The sequence below is a fragment of the Antechinus flavipes genome, chromosome 1 (assembly GCF_016432865.1).
Source record: "Antechinus flavipes isolate AdamAnt ecotype Samford, QLD, Australia chromosome 1, AdamAnt_v2, whole genome shotgun sequence".
Lineage (NCBI taxonomy): Eukaryota > Metazoa > Chordata > Mammalia > Dasyuromorphia > Dasyuridae > Antechinus > Antechinus flavipes.
In genome coordinates this window covers 402,294,776-402,314,624 of record NC_067398.1, presented here as the reverse complement: position 1 = coordinate 402,314,624, position 19,849 = coordinate 402,294,776, and the positions used below count along the sequence as shown (strand labels likewise).

Below are 19,849 nucleotides of genomic sequence, written 5' to 3'. Positions count from 1 at the left end.
TCTGACCTCTCTCCTCTTCCCTCTGCCTCCAGTTTATCTCGTTCCCAGTCTGCAACACCTGTGTCAGCAAAGGCTGCCTTGCAGCTCCTTCAGATGCTATGATCCACAGCTGTGGAGATTCTCGGGGAATTGAACTGTTCCTTAACAATCTCTCCCAGCATTCCTGTCTTTCTAAACTGCTGAACTCCTAATCTGCATTTTTCCTATCACCCAAGTACTTGGATGTCATTCCTGAGAATCACTATATGAAATATGAATGAAATGATTTCTTCTATAATAACATTTATGACACATAATTACAGTGGGGCCTTTGCTGTTGCTTGGCAATCTCATTCCTAGTGACTGGATAGTAAGCAATGATGGACTCATTGAATGTTTGTAGGTGGGGAGGTAATGTGATTTTTAAAAAGATTAATCTAGCAGAAATATACTGGATGGACCAGAGAGGACAAAACCTAAATGCTGAGAGATCCTTTGGGAAGTCACTTGAATAGTGCAGATAATAGGTTGATGAGAGCCTCAGCTAATAAATGAAAAAAGAGATAAAAATTCAATTAGAAATAAAAGAATTTGGCAACTGTTTAAACGTGTGAGGGGGAAGGAAGAGTCAAGGAAAAGTTTGAGATTTTGAGCATGGATAATAAAGCAATCAGAATTGTAGGCCTAGAGAAGATCAGATAAGTTAGTGCCTTAAACAGTAATATTCAATATTTGTTGAAATATATTGAATTTGGCTAAAATACCATTTTATCCTGTTATAATTTCCTGCTTCATAATTTCTTTCTTCTCACCATCATCCCCTCTATTGCCTCATGATGTCTTTTCTCCTTGTTATAACTATCTCTTTTAGGATGCTAAATCCTTTTTAGTGTTAATCCACAAGTCAAGGATGTAAACCCCTTTCCTTGCTGACCTCTTTTGGAGTTAGTCTGCCAGCCAATAGCCTATTCCCACCTCATGAAGTATTCTCTTTCTCTTGAATTGTGAGTTCCACTAGGAAACTTATCATTTTTATTGTTAAACCCCTTTTCTTGCTAACTCTAATATTGTTTCTACTGCTCTCCTGAACCTATTTCATATTTACCACTCCTGGTGTTTATCACTTCATTTTGTCAGTAACCTCATCTTGTAAAAAAGGTATCTTTTGTATATCCATTTATCTATATACAGAAAAAGAGACAGAGAGACAAAGACAGAAACAGAGAGATACAGAGAGTGAGAGTGAGAGAAAGAGAGGGAGAATCTGTCATGGTTTGATATAGGGACTTTCTATTGCAATTTTGAGCAAAGCAAGCAGGAAAGACAGAAGCATTTAGTTAGTGGAATATACTTTTCTACCTGATACATGAAGAAACTGAAGCTAGGGGATCACTTGAGTTCAGAAAATCTGAGCTGCAGCAGGGTTAACACAAGAAGAATTGCACTAAAGTTTGGCACAAATATGATAAGTCCCTGGGAATGTAGTAGCTACCTAAGGAGGGGAAAATTATCCTACTTCAGAAAAACCAAGAAGGTGAAAGTTTCTGTACCAATCAGGGTATTGCAGGCAAGATAGGGATTCCAACTTCTGGTTCTTCTCCTTTGTTCCCTTTATCAGTAACATCCTCCATTCCCTACATCAGCTCACATGAGCATCTCTTCTGTGAAGCTTTCATTTAAGTCTCAGTGTCTTTGTATACAAAATGAAGATAATATTTTTACTACCTACCTCACAAGGAAAAATGTTTTGTGAACCTTGTAAGCACTATAGAAATATGATTTGATTATTTAATGTTCAACTCTTAGGGATTTACCTTATCTGATCTCATAGTATTTTGTAATTCTCAAAAGCCTGTTTATCATCCATGTAAAATATATTATTGTCTCTACTAGACAAGAGTGAAGGCAAAGAATTGCAAAAAAAAATTATCTTAAAATTTTTTTTTCTCATCTTCTAAAGTTTTTTCCCTAAATTCTTCAAAGAGGTAATTCTGTTAAGTGTTTAATAAATATGAATTAATTATTGTAGCAAAATTTGACTGACCTCAGAGTGGCTTACTACAGGGAAGGACCAAAAAAGTGTAATGAACATTTCAGAATCTAGAAGTTAGAAGAATTAGGTAATAATAATCAAATATGTGAACAAAATACTACCAATCCAGTTCAATTTCCTAAGCATTAATTGTCTACTATGTGCAAGGCACTATATTAGATTTTGCAGATAAAAAGACAAAAATGAAACCATTCCTGGCCTCAAAAAGTTTACATTATCATGTGCCTTGTATATGTGCATCATAAATTGTGTATATAGCTTATCTGTACATTGTACAGGCAAATACATAGACACACACACACACACACACACACACACACACACACTTATATTATATAACATGTGTATCACACCTAAACTTCGAGGCACATACTCCATTTTAACAGAATGCTAAAAAATTGAGCATACATGATGGGTATATTGTATTGATTTGAATGCACGTTTGATAAATAATATCTCTTCAAAATGAAAATATATATATGCATTTATATATACATGTAAGTGTGGATAGTAATTATATAAAATTACAAATTAAATGTCTGATATTTGTAGGGAAATTCATTTTTATAGAAGTAAATAAGTTTCATTTCATAAAAAAATTTTCTCAAAATTAATTAAGGGAATTATTGGTTAATTAATTTAATTGAGGAAGATTAAAAGTGACAAAATATAATAGAAAGTTAGGCTCTATCCAGATGAAGTGGAAGCTAACAGTAGGATCACTCATACTTGTCCTCTTCTCTCACCCTTACTTCATGACACTTTATAGACAACCCACTGACTTGATGGCAAAGCATAGAAACTCCATGCCTCTTCCTTTTTCTCTTTCCTTTTTTAGTCAATAAATAAATAATATAGCCCAAAGGAGAAATTCATACAAGTGGGAGATGAAGTCCAAATCTTGGGATAAAGTACAAATCCTTTGGAAAAGTAGATGATGGTTCCCATGGATTTTCTACTATCACTCACTCAGGTATCATGAATTCAGGGGACGAATCTATTTAAAGATTATGTCTCAGTTTTATATTCTATATTTCATTAGCACAGAAATCATAAATGCTATCTAAATCTATATAAATTGAATGAGAATCATAGATCAGAGAGTCTGTTGACCTACCAATGTTAAAAAATATTGACTGACATGCAGAAAGTGACTGAATAAGGAGAATACAGCAGTACACAAGGACAATTACTACTCCATTCAATATAAGAAATTCAGCCAAATAAAAATTACCCACCCACAAAACACAAAGTAGATTTTTTTCTTTATCATTACAAGGAAAAGAGAAAAAAGAAGATGAAAAACAATTGATTGATGAAGAATATTCTTTTCATAATATTTTGAAATCCATCAGTTCCTTAGCAGCACAACGCAGAAAAAACTGGTATTATCTGAGGAACCAAATGGGAGGAGAGACTTTATATATCAAGGCAATAAAAAATCTCAAATACCAAATAAGTAGATACCTTGTCTCATGATGTCTTAAAAAAACACCACATATACAAATATTTCTTTGGTTTCCAATAATTACAACTAGAGGAGGACAAAAGGATAAATTTAGGGACTTTAATTTAGGAGGCAGCCCAATGCAGTGGGAAGAAAAATGGACTTAGGAGACTGATCTGACACTTCAACTTGTGTGATGATTAAGTCACTCAATTAGCTTAAAACTCACTTTGTTCATCTGTAAAATGAGGATGATAAAACCTATATCACTTACTTCATAAGGTCATTGAGGGAGAAACACTTTGTAAATCTCAACAGTACTACAGAAAGAGTAGTTTTTTAAAGTATCTGCAAATTTAAAACTACTAAAGGGAAAAGGATTAATTTAATATTTAAATAAACTGTTGGCAATAACAAAATGTGGATAGAAAAAAGATATAGATGTCCACCACTGAGGTTTGTGATAGATTCTGAAACAATAGCACACAAAGGAAAGGCAAATAAAAGAGAAACAAAAGCTGCTTGGTATGACAAATTTAAAAAAATACATAGAATAACATATACACATTCATTTGTGGATTCATTCAATAAGCAGTTATCACATAGTTCCTGGTATGTGATAGAAAGGGGAAGGGTTGAATACATGCATGTTGAATGACTTGAATGGTATGACTACTTAAAAAAAAAAAAAAAAAAAAACACCTAAGGGGGGGGAAAAAAACCTGACATCTTAATAGACATGAGGACTTAAAGAATGATTCATTTTCTTCAAAATAGTTTCCTAACAGGCTATTCAGGGAGAGACCCTCTATTTGGGATTTGCCTTCAGAACCATTTCAAATACAAGTCATTTAAAAATACCAACCTCAATATTTTTAGTCACATTTTTGTCCTTGACATTAGTACAATAAATCAATTGTTGGAATCCTTACTAACTGCTAAGTAATTAGAGTTGATCTAATCTTACAAGAAGTTGTTTTGGCCAGAACCTGAAACAAGGTACTAAGTAGAACTAATCAAGACAAGGCTTGTGTTCCCACCTTTACTCATTGGACTCCACAAGTATGCTAGCTTCACAAAGTACACTTTCTAACTTCAAGAGAGTTCACACCTCCCTTAAAGTCATTGGGCCAGAGAGCACTATGGGAGAAAACCCATAATCCCATTCTCTCAGAAGAGGCAGATAAAAAGCCAGCGATGAAGGATCTATGGCAGAACACATTTTTTCCTCTTGGCTGGCTGATCGCGCTAGACTCGAGAGAAACGACTCTGCTGCAGAGAACACTTTTGACGGACTTCAGTGGAGCTACGCCAGAAGCCCTCTCTCCGCGGCAAGTTGGTGCTGGGCTCCCCAGAAGGAGATAAGAGAGATCTTCCATCTCTGTTGGAGGCAGAAGAAGGCAGAGGCAGAGGCTGAAGGACAGAACCTTTGGATTTGGAGACATCCGAAGGGCTCTAAGCCTCTAAACCGGCTGTCCTCTGAGAACAAACTCCAACATTTGAACTCTAACATTTGTAGTCAGAACTCCTTTTCAGTCCACTCAGCAGAACGAATTATATGCGATCATGCTAGCTCTCACTTATTACCCAGGCGACATAAATATAATATCTGATTCAGCCTATTCAGTAGGTGTGGTACAAAGAATTGCCACAGCCCAAATAAAATTTGCAGCTTCTAATATATATCAGCTCTTTAAGGAACTTCAAGAGCAAGTGAGAAAGCATCCAGGAAAGATTTATATCCTGCATGTCCATTCACATAGTGGACTTCCAGGTCCTATTTTTGATGGAAATTCAAAGGCAGATAGCCTTTTAACTATGTTGGCCAGTACGCCTTTATTTCAGGAGGCCCAGGAATCCCATTCTAAATACCATCAGGCTGCTCGAGCTTTGCGTTTACAGTTTGGGATTACAAAAGAAGAAGCTAGGAGCATAGTGAAAAGCTGTACAGCTTGCCTTCCCTTCCACGCTCCTACACTGCCTCCAGGGAAGAACCCTCGTGGTTTGAGACCCAATGAAATCTGGCAAATGGATGTGACTCATTATAAATCTTTTGGTCGTCTGTCTTTTATCCACGTTGTGGTAGACACCTTTTCAGGATTCACTTTTGCCATACCAGCAGCAAAAGAGACAGCCCGAGTGGTCACTGAATTCCTCATTCAAGCATTCGCAATTATGGGTGTGCCACAAGAAATAAAAACAGATAATGGACCGGCATATACCTCCAAACATTTTGAACACTTTTGTGCACAGTATAAGATTCTACACACTACTGGCATACCCTTCAATCCTCAAGGTCAAGCAATAGTAGAAAGAAGAAACAGAGACATTAAGACACTCCTCCAAAAACAAAAGAAAGGAGGAGCCACGGGTAACCCTAGAGAACTTCTAAATTTAGTTCTCTATACCATTAATTTTTTAATCTTTGATAAAGATGCATTGGCTCCAGCAGACAGGTTTTATAACCCACCAGAAGAGCAGTGTCCAGTGCGAGCAGCTCCACTATCTTTAGATAATCGCCAGGTGATGTGGAGAGACCCAGAAAGTGGTGAATGGAAGGGACCAGATAGACTAACTGCTTGGGGGAGAGGATTTGCTTGCATCTCTACAGGTGGAGAAGGAATCAGATGGGTGCCTACGAGCCGCATTCGCCTTGTCCATCGCAGAAAGATGGAGCAGACCCTTGAAACAAAGGAGAAGACCCAAGAAATATCGGGTGGTTCTGTTGCTGATTGTGCTCACAAGAATTATTAGATTCCTGGCACATGAACTAATGGACAATGGAATCCTATTGGACTGTTTCTAGGACTTATGGACATGTGTAAATTTTCAGATTGATTCTTGTTATTTGTTACATTACTACTAGCCTGTGTTATATTGCTATGTGCTCATGTAAATTATGTATAATGCCTCCCATATTGATGGATTTATGTATACCATGTATATCTGTTACAAAGTTCTGGCCCATATTGATGGATTTATGTGTACCCCCTCAGAAACCCCCTATGTTTTAAAACAAAAGAAAGGGGGAGATGTTGGAATCCTTACTAACTGCTAAGTAATTAGAGTTGATCTAATCTTACAAGAAGTTGTTTTGGCCAGAACCTGAAACAAGGTACTAAGTAGAACTAATCAAGACAAGGCTTGTGTTCCCACCTTTACTCATTGGACTCCACAAGTATGCTAGCTTCACAAAGTACACTTTCTAACTTCAAGAGAGTTCACACCTCCCTTAAAGTCATTGGGCCAGAGAGCACTATGGGAGAAAACCCATAATCCCATTCTCTCAGAAGAGGCAGATAAAAAGCCAGCGATGAAGGATCTATGGCAGAACACATTTTTTCCTCTTGGCTGGCTGATCGCGCTAGACTCGAGAGAAACGACTCTGCTGCAGAGAACACTTTTGACGGACTTCAGTGGAGCTACGCCAGAAGCCCTCTCTCCGCGGCAAGTTGGTGCTGGGCTCCCCAGAAGGAGATAAGAGAGATCTTCCATCTCTGTTGGAGGCAGAAGAAGGCAGAGGCAGAGGCTGAAGGACAGAACCTTTGGATTTGGAGACATCCGAAGGGCTCTAAGCCTCTAAACCGGCTGTCCTCTGAGAACAAACTCCAACATTTGAACTCTAACAATCAATCATTTATTTTATTCAATAGATTTGGTTTAAGATAGCTTTGTGGCTTTTTTCAAAAATCAAACTGACCCTCAAACCACAAAAACTTGCCAAAATTGAGGTTTTTCAAAAAATAGTGTGACAAACAAATACAAAAGAGGAATCTATCCATCACTAGGTATGTGAACTTCAGAAAATCACTCACCCTCTCCTGGACTCAGCTTCTATCATTTGCAAAATGACAGGGCTGCATTGGATAGCCTCTAAGGTCTGTGACACTATGAAGCCCCAAAATGTTCTAAGCAACAATGACTATTATTAGAAAAAGTTTATGGCCTCTCAAAGTGATAGCTATGAAGATGGTATGCTAATTGGAGTTATAAGATTGGGTACGTTTTTAAAAATTCAGTCACATTAATTCAGTTAAAATGTATATGTCTGTGCATGTTGTGGAATTTCAATTACTAAAACTTTATGGTAAAGACATACATCTGATTAAGAAAAAAACCCTATTAGGGAAGTAGTGCAATAATAGTTATTTCTCCTTTACAGAGAAGGAAATTATTCTCTATCTGAACTTCTAAGTATTACAGTTTACAAATAACAGTTACAACTCAAAACTTAGTTTTCTAAGATTAGTGATTTTCCATCCTGCTGTTCTTTTTAGCAAAAGCACAGATAACCCTTCCAGGAAATAGTAATATGAATAGGATTACTCCAATTTACATGTGAGGATTCACATAATCCAGAGGTAGAAATAAGACTCAGGTCTTTTTATTGAATGACTGTTCTCATCATAGTATTACATTATCCAAGGGACACAGATATACAAACAAACATAAAGATACCCAGCATGCTTGAATATGGATTGATTCTATTATCAACTACCAGGTAAAGAATAATTCAAATTTCAACAATAACTCATATTTAAGAGAATATTTTAAGAATTACAAAGAGCTAATGAAGAATTATTTTGTGAGTTACAAGTGACTGATAGCTCTAAGTAAGCTATAAATTTTACAAATCTGATAAATAAGGGATACTGCAATAGTAAATGAAGTGCCAAAGAGAGTGCACAGAATCAGTGTAGTCCTATTGTATAAGTACATATAGGACAGGAAGAACATTAGTAAAATGGCTTCATGAGTGCACCAAAGCTTTTAACACTTCATAGGATACAGTACATACAATGGGAACTCAGGAAACAATTTGGTAAAGGAAGAAAACAGTAAAAAGGAATAGCAAGAGGAAAAGGTCAAGCAACAGGAGGAACAACAGCAAGGAAGAGGGAAAGTGGAATGAGAAAATAGCAGAAGAAAGAGAAAGAAAAGCAGGAAAAGGCTCTGGATAGAATTTAACTCTATCATGTTATTGTATTTATATATAAAACAACCTACTTAACTCAACATGGAAATAACTGGCTTCAATGTTTTTAAAGCTGCACTTCTCTCTAATATTTAGTCACACTCATATCTTTGTTGTTTTGGGATCATTTTACAAAGATCAAAGAGGATCAAGAAGCAATCAGATTCAGATGTATTATTAATTTTAATTTACCTTTGCAGTAATCTGAAACTCTTCGTGTTCTTTCAGCAGTTCTTGAGTGTGCTGTATACTGGAACCAGTGGAAGTGTGTGTAGACAAATAAAACTCTCCATTATCATGGATCCATTCTAGAGCCTACAACAGAAAAATACAAGAGAAAAGAGTTTTTAAAAATGAGGTAGAAAGTTTTACAATGGAAGCTAAGATAACTCTCTTTACTAACATGAGAAATTACTGTCTGGTACTCACCATGAAACATTCCCTAATGTACTAAAAGCTTCTGAAGCCATAGCCAAATAGTCAGAAAAAGTCACCAATGCTAAAAATGAAATTATGGCTGTGTGCTTTGTGTAACAACAACTCCAAACCCTTATAACTGTAACCTTGAAGGTACAATAAAGGAAACCTACTGTTAAAATCTTTCTGTAAAATAGGGAGCAAAAGGAAGTGGGGATGAGAGGTAGCTCTAGTTTCTCCACTCATTGAAAATCCTACACATTCAATGTTAAAATCCTATCAAAGCTTCAGGGTCTCAATGGGATGTATTAATTTCAAAAAGAAAGCAGGTGCCTCCTACTCTTCTAATACAAAACTAATGATTTTTCTTTGCTATATTACACAGCATGAAGAAGGAGTAAAAAAGGGCTTGCCTAAATTTCCTGTGCAATTCTTTTCCCTGTTATCATAGAGTTAGAAAAGGGGACATGGAGAAGATGGTACATGCTTTCTGAATAAATCTATTACTAAAACAACTCAGCAGAACAAAGATGCAGCTCCTTTACTAGGTTTGTGAACTTAAGCGAGTCATTTAGTCATTGCTTCTGTTTTCTCATTTGTAAAAACAATACCTACCTTTTGGTGCAGTTCTGAGGTAAAATACAAAAACAATTTGCAAACCCAAGTGTTACCTAAAAATTCTAGCTATTCTTAGATAATTCTCAGAGTTTGTCAAATTTCAATTGAAGTAAATATCATCAAAATAAAGTGATCATGGCAATACTACCGAATTAAGATTTCATAGGGCAGCCAAGAGTATCCTTTAATCATGATCCAACATATATAAATATTGACAATGTTGACACTGATATTATGTGCAAAAATTCAAGCCCAACCAAAGTCAATAAAGGCCCAGAGATCATTTCTCTGTGAGCTAACTCCCATTAACAATGATGGCCTTTGGTTTACCACCATTAAAATTTTAAAATGACAACTTTAAAATGAAATTTGACTCTTAGGCCAATTTTCTGCTATCAGTTATCAATATATAGATTACATTCCTGAGATTATTCTGTGGTATTAAGCATAAATCACATGGAATGTTTCTCATTTTATCATCAGATTTTCTTAGGAAAAAAAAAAGTATGACAGTTGAATGTTCTATTGCTGTTTGTCCTTCATTCTTGAAGAGGACCATAATGTTAGGGAGGTGATGTCATGACATGTAAGTGAATTTGATTTCAGTGAGGGAGGGCTAGGCAACATCACTGCCTCACTTTCCCCTTCAGAGCCATCTGGGTCCAGTGGCCAGATACAGATAGAAACGACTGGAGATAGCCTTAGATGTCAAAGGAGACAGGTCTCAGTTTGACTGAGGCAACCCCTGAGCAGTTATTAAAGCTAAATATAAAATGAGAGAGAGAATGGCCTCTTTTATCAAATCAAAATATATTTTTTTCTTTCCCTTTCCTCCATCCACATTGTGTATCATCTCCTTACCTGCAGATGTTCTGCCCAAAGGATACAAATTTTGATCCCTGAAACCTTGCAAGATCATCTTGGGGGGTTTACACGTTATACTTGTTAGGGATCTGAATAGAGGGCCTTATTGTGGTCACTTGTTATCCCACTGCCCTACTTTGGGACATTTCCAATGTTTCCACTAAGTCACAGGAAATTCATTATTTGGCTCCATTATGAAAAATTCCATTAGTTTAAGCAAGTTCCCTCATCGGTGCCCTCTGTTGCTTTGATTGGAAGGTGGGGCCAAGACCTCTGAAATCTCCACTGAAGGAGGAATATCAGCTCCAAACAGCTCTTCATTTCTCACCTGTCTGGAGTTGGTACCTTCCCTGCTTCCCACTACCTTTTGTGTGTTAGCTTTCCATTAAATTGTAAGCACCTTTGAGGGTGGGCTTTTTCTTTCTTATTTTTTCTTATTTGTAGCTACAGAGCTTAGCACAGTACTTGGCACAGGATAGACACTTAATAAATGTTTCTTTCACACATCTGTGGTTATTTATGTTAATCAAAAATTATGTAAATATGTTTAATAGCAGCTGAGCTCTCAAAAAAGCGATTGCAGAACTGACTCAGAAGCTGAAATCTGAGTTAAGTAGAAAAGACCTGTAATTCCATCAGAGTGTAAATGTTTACAGCACTTTCTAGTTATCACAAGAAATCTTTAATCTGTAAATGAGATTTAAATAGGCTGAGAGGTAAGAGGCCTACAGTGAAGTAAAAATATAGACCTCAGAGAAAGGAAATTCTGGATTCAAGTCCTGTCTTTCCCACATACTAGTTGATTTCTGGCCTCATGCTAGCCAGACTACTAATTACTAGCTACTAGCACAGCTCATCACAAATCCTTGGTTTTTAAGGACTATGTCCTAAGGAGGCCAAAAGAAGGTTAAGTATCTTGCTAAGGTCGGTGCCCTGCAATATGCCAGGTGGGGCTTGAACCTAAGACTCTTGCATGCAGGCTTAGTACTCTAGCCATGGTACTGCACTTCCTTTTATAAAAGTAATTAAAAAAACAAAACAAAATAAAACAACAATAGCATTATCCACAAACCACAGTAGCAAATACAAGAACAGGGACAGGACCTAGGTCTTGGTTTTCACTGGTATATGGGACTTCTAATGAAGAAACTCCCACAACCAATATTGGTTGAACCGTCATTGCAATTTAGTCTTGAGGCAGTTACATAGCACAGTGGAGAGAGGTACTGACTGGAATCCCAAAAACCTAAGTTCAAATTCAGTCTTGCTTACTTAGTGGTGTGATAACAAAACAAGTCAATTAATTTCACCTCAGGTTTTTTTTTAATCTGTAAAATGGGGATAATAATTGTATTTACTTCCCAGGGCTGTTATCAGGATAGAATGAGATAATACTTGTAATATAATAATTTGAGGTTGTAAACCTCAAAGTGCTTTATAACTGGCAGCTAGGTGGTTTAGTAGCTAGAGTGTCAACCTGGAGTCATATGATCTCAGATCCTTCCTAGATGTGTGACCCTGGAAAAGTCACTTTAACCTGTTTACCTCAGTTCCCTCACTTATAAAATTAATTAAAAAAGGAAATGGCAAACCACGATACTATTTGTGCACAAGAAAACACCTAAAAAGAGGTCACAAAGAGTAGGACAGGACCGAAAAGGACTGACCAACAACAACACAACAAAGAGCTTTATAAATACTACATCATCATCATCATCATTAAGGATCTGTCTAGAACATGTTAATGATAAGTGAATTGTTAAGGTTCACGTAACTATTGTGTGACAGAGCCAGAATTAGAGTCCATGTTTTCCTCTCTTTGTTATACCAGGTCACCTTTCAGGCTATTTAAATCCTATTTAATTATTTGAGATATCCCGTGATAAACAGAAATTGCTGTTTGATTCAACAGGTTTTCAGTTCACCTTATCTTAAGAACAAAGGTCTGGCTTGAAAATATGACACATCAATGCAAGAAATGTATCCCTGAAAAAGGAGAAAGGTCAGTCACATTACAAAAGCAACAAAAAAGGTAAGACAGTCTGAATGTTAAGAAGTTGAGTTCTTAAATCACTGGTCTATGGATCCCTTCTCAGAATAAAATTTGTTCCTCTACATTCATATAGATGGAAATGCTAAATTTCAATTAGAGAGAATTAAAATAAAGACATTTTTTTTTTCTGACTAACTTCACAGATCCCTGAACTCTATCCATGGACTGCTTGGGGAGTCTGTGGATTACTGGTTAAGAATCCTTGATGTAGAGGAAGATTTGTAGTCTGTTAGGGAGATCCTTAATAGTGGATTAATAAAGGTAAGCATGGATGGGTTATAATCCACAACAATCGAAGGAGGACCACATTAATGAGATTACAGATTCACTGAACTATATAATATTCATTATAAAGCTAATTATCCCAATCACAAACGTTCAAAAGTTAACATAACTATATAGCTGTATTCCCAAAGTTCAAAAAGAGGCAAAGTGAATTTGAGTGACTTTTTTGGCTGATGGTCAGGACACTTGAATGATAAAGTCTGAACTACAACTCAGCAATTCATGATTCCTGAATCCAGTTTGCAGAGTTGTGATTCAGTCAAAGTGTTGATTAATTTTTAAAATCAATTTTAAAGGGAAGAGTCTATGGAGAAGATAAAGAGATATGAAAAGGCCTAAGTGTACAGAATTGACTGCATTCAGGGATCATGTCTGACCTGTTTGGCACTTCTTTCAAAAACCACATACTGCTGGCACTGGTCTAATCTTCTCTTTCTCATGGTCCAGTAGTGCAATACCCTGTTTTCCCGTTGGAAGAGTTCATTCAAAATATCTGAAAAGATAAACACAATTCAATCTTTAGTATTTGTCATAAATAAGAGGAATAAAATAATTTACTACCTTTAAGGGAGACAAAGGAAGGGAATAAGCATTTATATATTACCTACTTGGTGCCAGGAACTCTCCTATGTATTTTGGAAATATTATCTCATTTGATCTTCCCAACAACAATCTGAGGTAAATACTATACCCATTTTATAGTTGAGGACACCAAGGCAAACAGAGCTTAAATATCTTGCTCAGGATCACATAGCTTGTTTGAGGCCAGATGGAGCTCAAGAGATGTAAACAAATTTTTCTGACTCTAAAACCAATGCTATATTGTGGCATCTAGCTACCCATACAATATGTTTCAATAAGCATGAATTTAAAATTTTTCATTTTCCTTTTAACGTTAAGACATGTAAATTCTGCCACATACAGAGAAAAACTAAAATTCCATTATTCCTTTCTCCAGTGGTCTCAAAAAGTATGGTGAGTCTCACTACTCCCAATTTATTCTCTGACATATGATATAATTGTGATAATCCAGACTTAAAGTGACTAAACTTGTTCAGGTAAAGAACACAAGGACTTCAGGGAAATTGGTCCAATTTATGAAGTTCAAATTAAAATGAGGGCTGTAATTGTACCTGTAACAAACTGTTTAACTAAATTTCATGATTAAAATTAGAAAACAAAAAATTATTTAGCTGTCAGAGATTCATTAGGAATAGACCCTGAGACTTTTTTATTATTGGGAATTCCCAGGCAAGGCAATTCTCTTTACTAATGCAGATCTGTTACTTTTCTGAAATTTGTAATCTCCAGAGTTACCTACAGCACTGAAAAGTAAGTTAACAAATATTTTTTAAAGCACTTTCTGTGTACCAGGTACTGTGCTGAGTGGCAAGGATATAGAAAAAGGAAAAACTATGGGCCTTTCCTTTGAGATAGCACCTTGTTTTCATGTCCAAGATCACACAGATATTGATGGGTTTAGGGTCAGCTTTCATTCTATTATATTATCCTACCATTTTATAATAGTTTGATCAGTTTATTTCCCTGGGTAGCTATTTTTTATATATTGTGAAAACAATATATTTTCTTTAGAGCAAACTCAGTTCAAAGCTCTTATTCTTCCCAAGCTCAATTATTTTTAATGTATCTGTTTCCACTCCACCATGTCTCAACAATTCGAATGAATTTATTTTGTGATAATATTCTATGTTACCTGCCTCCTAACTTAACAAAGCTATTATAAACTTAGAAATTTTGTGCTAATTTATTGTGTAATTTATTTCCTATATATAAAAGATTAGCTAATTACCTTGAAGGTAGAATTCAAGTCTCATTTAAAATTTTGTATGAGTGTTAGCAACCAAGAGAATTCTCTGCAAAAAATCAGTACTTTATAAATGCTTGTTGACTGACTGAAAAGAGAGCTAAATGAATATGAAATGAAGATGGTTTTAAAAAGCTTCCCTACAACATATTATAATGCAATTTTACGGAGTGTCTTCCCTTGCTTTAGTTCAAAAACAAGCACGTAACTTCCATTTGTAGAGTCCTTCCTGACTTGTGTTCAAAGGGTAAGTTAGGCAAATACAGATACGATCAGCATTGCTAATGTATAAAGGGGCTGCTCTTAAAGCAGGGCTTCTTAAACTTTTTCCACTGGCAACCCTTTTTTGTCCAAGAAATTTTTATGTGACCCTAGGTATTAAAGTGTATAAAATAGATATATAAATCAAACATTTATTTATAATAATCATGATTAAGTGACCCCCATTCGGTTACATGATTCTATAAGGTGCCAAAGTTTAAGAAGCTTTGCTCTAAGGTACTCACTTTTCACTTGTTGTTCAGGAGCTTTGATGTGGGTCACCATCCCTGGCATATTTACACTATTCCTGTGTAGGTATTTCAAGAAAACATCAGCATTCCTTCGAGCAAGTGTGCAAGCCTATGAAAAAAATAGATGGTCTGTGAGTACTAGTATATTATGGAAACTTATATAGGGTTACCACCTGAATACAAAGACAACTTCATCTCACTCTTATATAAATCTTAGCATACACCTATACAATTTATACATACTTCTCATCCCAACTAGTTTTAAAAACATACAGATATAACAATTTCTATTCTAAATAAACACCAATTACCTCAGTTCACTTACATAATAGCCAATGCAACAAAATAGCAGTAGAATAAGAGTATTGCATACCTTTGTACTGGTATCACATAAAATTAATTTTTTCACTAACCAGTCAACAGAATTCTTAAATTTTTGAATTTTAAATTTAGAATTTTAGAAATCCTGATTGGGATCTATTCCTTGGATAATGGGAATTTCTGATTTAGAAATTTCCCCTGCAAATACAGGGGATCATCAGTAATCTCAGAATAGTTTAGGAAAGTGATAAAGTAACAATAGTTTTTCTAAGGCAACAAGATTAGGATCAAAGGGAGGACCTGAACTTACTTTTTTTTTTTTTTAACCCAACACATTAAGAGTTCTTGCTACTACATCCCATGCAGCCCTTACACGAGTAATGCCAAAATCACATTTAGTAGAGAATATAAGTCTTAATAGCTTACATATTTATCTGATGCAGAACATTTCTAAGCTTTTAAGTCCTGGCCTGTGTAAATTCCTTAGTGCTTATTTTCTAGAGATGCTGAATGACTAGTCACTTCAAAACAAAATGATTTTTTGTTACCTATATATGCATTACAGCTTGGTAAGTTTCTAGTTCTAAACAAGATTTAATTATCAGAGGAAGGTATTTTAAGCTACATAAGCATTTTGCTACATAAGATGTTACCTTTTCCCCTGGAAGCAATGGCTCAGTGCCCTCAATCCAGGAATAAAAGATATTTGGGAAAAAATCATCCTTGAAGATTGTGGATTAATAGTCTTATTACTCCCCAATCTGGAACTTTCAATAATGAAAAATCTGAGGAAATTCAGGACTCTGGGGCAAGTTAATTCTGGATGAATATATACTCTGCCATAATTAAAGCCTCTATGTTTTTCACAGGCTGTTCCACAGAACCAGAATACCCTCCCTTTCTCTCTGTACTTGTTTAGATTGTAAATACTTTGAGGATAGGGACTGATTTAGCATTTCTTTGCATGCTCCGTGCTTAACACATAATATGCATTTAATAACTATTCATCTTTCAAATCCCAAATTAAAACCTGCTTTCTCTTCATACTGTCTTCAATGTTCATCCCCATTAATAACAACCCTTAGATTTTATATTGCACATATATTGCATGCTTCCCTACCAGTAACCTATAGACTCTAAGAAGAAAGAAATATGTTGTCTAAATTTTACATTTTCCCTAGTGGCTAACACAATTATCTGTACATAATAGGTATTTAATAAAAAGTCTATCATACTTTTAAAAACAATAGGACCATGAAGTCCTAATAATAATTTTTTTTTTTTTTTTGCTGAGGCAATTGGAGTTAAGTGGACACAACTTTTTATCCTCTTTTAAAAAATCAACAGAATTCTAAGGTTTGTTGTTGTTGCTGTTCAGTTGTGTCCAACTCTGAAGTTTGTCATTAATTTTTCCAGCTCATTTTACAGATAAAAAAATTGGGGCAAACAGAGCTAAATAAGAAGCCCAGGATCACATAGCTACTAAATGTTTGAGGGCACATTTGAACTTATGTGTTCTTGATTCCATCCACTGAGTTACTGAGCTACCTTTAATTGCCACACGTGTTTTTACCAAATGTCAAAAATCGTGTGAAGATCTAGGAGTAATCTCTCTGGAGGAATGCACAAATTCATGCACTCTCTCTGTGCACTCGGGAGTCCTTTATAAAGGATTCATCATGATTCCTTTGATGGATGCTAATATACATCATAGATTGAATAGAATTTTTAAACTTAACTACAAATGACTTCGCTTTTGCAACAAACAATAGGAACTGTCAATTATAAAATCCTTTATTGGTGTTGTCAATAAAAAGTTATAATAAAAAAAATCCTTTATTATTTATAAAACACATTCTTCCCAATAGACTGGTGATGGAGGCCTTGTGAGGAGCCCAAGGCCAAGAAAAACATAAAATTAAAAAAAATATACCTTTAGGAATGCTTCTTTTTGTTCCAGGTGTTTGCTAATCATTGGGGTTACATGGTCTGTCTCAGAATTGGGACCCAGTTTGTCAGCTCCTCCACACCAATCTTCTTCTCTCTTGTATTCTTGTTCCAGACTCTCTAAGACACTACACACCTGCGAAGCACCAGAAAATGAGGCTTGAGTACATCTTTCAAATGTCCCCTTGCATTGACAAAAGCATCAGAATTAGTTTTTATTTTTGGGGAAAAAAAAATGCCTGAAATTCTTTATGAGGAAAGCCAGGCTATTTTGTTGGCACTATTGAAGGAGCTAAAAAACAAAAGGCAAAGTAGTCACTTTTCTCATCCTTGAAAACTAGCTTCATCAGATGCAAAGGAAGATAAAGAGCAAAGTCAAGACTGGCTTTAGCTAAATTCAATAAAGCCCACATTTGTCTCTATTATATGTTAGAGGCAGGTTTGAAACAAGAGTAAGAGAGGTCTCTTCTCCGTTGTTCTCAGCATTCCTTCGTAGCATGGCAGGCAGTATTTTAAATAGGATTTGCTTAAAGCACCAGAATTTTTAAAGCTAGTTGCTAATAAGCAAATTATTTAATTAAAAGGTTCTTTAACTAACTGAATCTAAAGGTAAAGAAAAGCATGCACAAGCTAGAAAAAGTTTTTCTACCTGTTCTGATGTTTTATAAAAGGCAACAGAGGCATTGACCAGCTTGAGGCGATCTTCCATCTTGAGCATGAGTTGCTGCCAATGAGAGGCTACTTTCTCAGCACAGTCCCTGATCATGTCCATGTCATAGTGGTTGGCTTGAAGCATAGCCTCGGCCTTCTGTTGTACCTGCAGGGCACTCTGATGTGTCTTCTGGTGAAGAAAAAGAAGGGGAAAAAAGAATGAAATCACTTCCCACAAGGAGTATTACTCATTCATTGGAATAGAGTTGGCACAGGCTCTGGCTACTTTGTTGCTCTCCATCTTCTAAAAGAACATAATCATGAAAGACTAATTCTTTCTCTGGATGAAAATCCTCAACATGGTTAATTTTTTTATTGGGATATTTTTAATAGAATTTTTATTTATCCATTTTTATCAGAATATTTATTAGAATTTTCATTATGGATTTATTAGAATTTTTATTTATTTTATCAGAATATTTATTTATTAGATTTTTCATTATTGACTTATTTATTAGAATATTCTTAAAAAACTGATGGAAGTTCAGTAGAAAATACTTTTGTTTTTCAGGAGAAATGGGCATTTTATACTCATACTGTGGTTTAACTACTGTATATTGTAGGGGATATGAGAAAAAAATAGAAAGAGTTTGGGAGATAGATGCAATATTTTAAATAGTAACAGACATGTTCCAATTTGCTTATTCCTTAATCTCTTTTCTATGCTGATCTTCAATATATAATGTGTGGGGAGAGGGAAAAGTGATTGAAGTATGAATTCTAATTTTTATTATGTCAAGTGAAAATATTGTGCATTATTAAAAAAACAGACAAATATAAAATTTCAATTTAAAAGCCAGAATAAATTGTAATCTTTGAGGGTTTTACTTAAAATTTATTTCTTAAAATCCCAGGGTTTTTTTGTTTTTTGTTTTAATCCACAGACTCAAGTCTCAGATTTCCTCTCTGTTTATCTTTGTAAATAAGTATGAAAAGTCAATGAAAGATTGTAAATGGGTCAGGACAACACAGGAAATGGATTTGTGACTTTGGTGGCATAAGGAGCTCTGGGGAAGGAACTTCCTCCTCCCAATATGGAACAGCACCATCTCTGTAACTTTTGTTGCCCAGAGCAGTGACAGGTGTAGTGGCTTGACCAGGGCCATACAAAAAAGGACTGACTGATAATAAATCAAGTTTAAGGTGTGGAGTAGAGAAAAGTTGAGGGAAATCATAATGGAAGGTGTCAATCTCAACTAGGAAATCAGAATAGAATAAGGGCTTGAATGGGGGTAGGGGAGGAATGTCTGAAATAAACTCTGGTAAATTTCTTTTGCATTTATAGTAGATTCAACAGATTTACACAGATCTGTGCCTTTCCCCTCCCAGGACTATTGCCAGCATTTCTTTCGCTTGTGGGAAAATGTATTCTGTGTTCGCCCTGGTGAAGATAAACTATACTTGACATTACAAACAGATGAGCTTAGAGCTACAGCATGAAGCTGACACCAGCAAAAAATAAAGGATAATAAAATGATTTTATTTCAGGAAGATTTTATGTATTCCCCCTTCCCCATCCAAACTAGCAACAGAATCATGAAAAGCTTGGGAACAGGTGTCAAGAATTCTTCAGCTCAAGGAAAGCCATTTTTATCTTTTTACTTCCCTAGATAACTCTTGAAAACTAATGAGCTGTTGATCTGCACTTGTGAAGAAAGTTTCAATAACAGAAGTTCTCAATAATCAACGAAATTAGATATCCCAACCAAAATTTTTAAAGATTGTTCAGTCAGTTATTTAGTGCAAAAGCTAATTTTATGTGAAACTATTATGAATTCCTCATTTTACTGTAATTTAGTTGCACTGGTTATTACTTAAGTGAACTGGGGTAATTGATGTTTG

At 35.5% G+C, this 19,849-nt stretch overlaps 1 protein-coding gene across 2 annotated transcripts in view; it reads right to left on the bottom strand.

Moving 5' to 3' along the window:
- The window catches only part of TRIO (trio Rho guanine nucleotide exchange factor), a 485,555-nt gene that overhangs the window by 131,326 nt on the left and 334,380 nt on the right, over positions 1 to 19,849 (bottom strand). For both annotated transcript variants that reach the window (XM_051969858.1, XM_051969859.1), the window contains 5 exons: positions 17,946 to 18,137; positions 17,283 to 17,432; positions 15,023 to 15,137; positions 13,069 to 13,184; positions 8,647 to 8,769 (listed from right to left, as the gene is read on the bottom strand). In XM_051969858.1, coding sequence (XP_051825818.1) covers positions 8,647 to 8,769; positions 13,069 to 13,184; positions 15,023 to 15,137; positions 17,283 to 17,432; positions 17,946 to 18,137 — 696 coding nt within the window. The remainder of the gene's footprint in view (positions 1 to 8,646; positions 8,770 to 13,068; positions 13,185 to 15,022; positions 15,138 to 17,282; positions 17,433 to 17,945; positions 18,138 to 19,849) is intronic.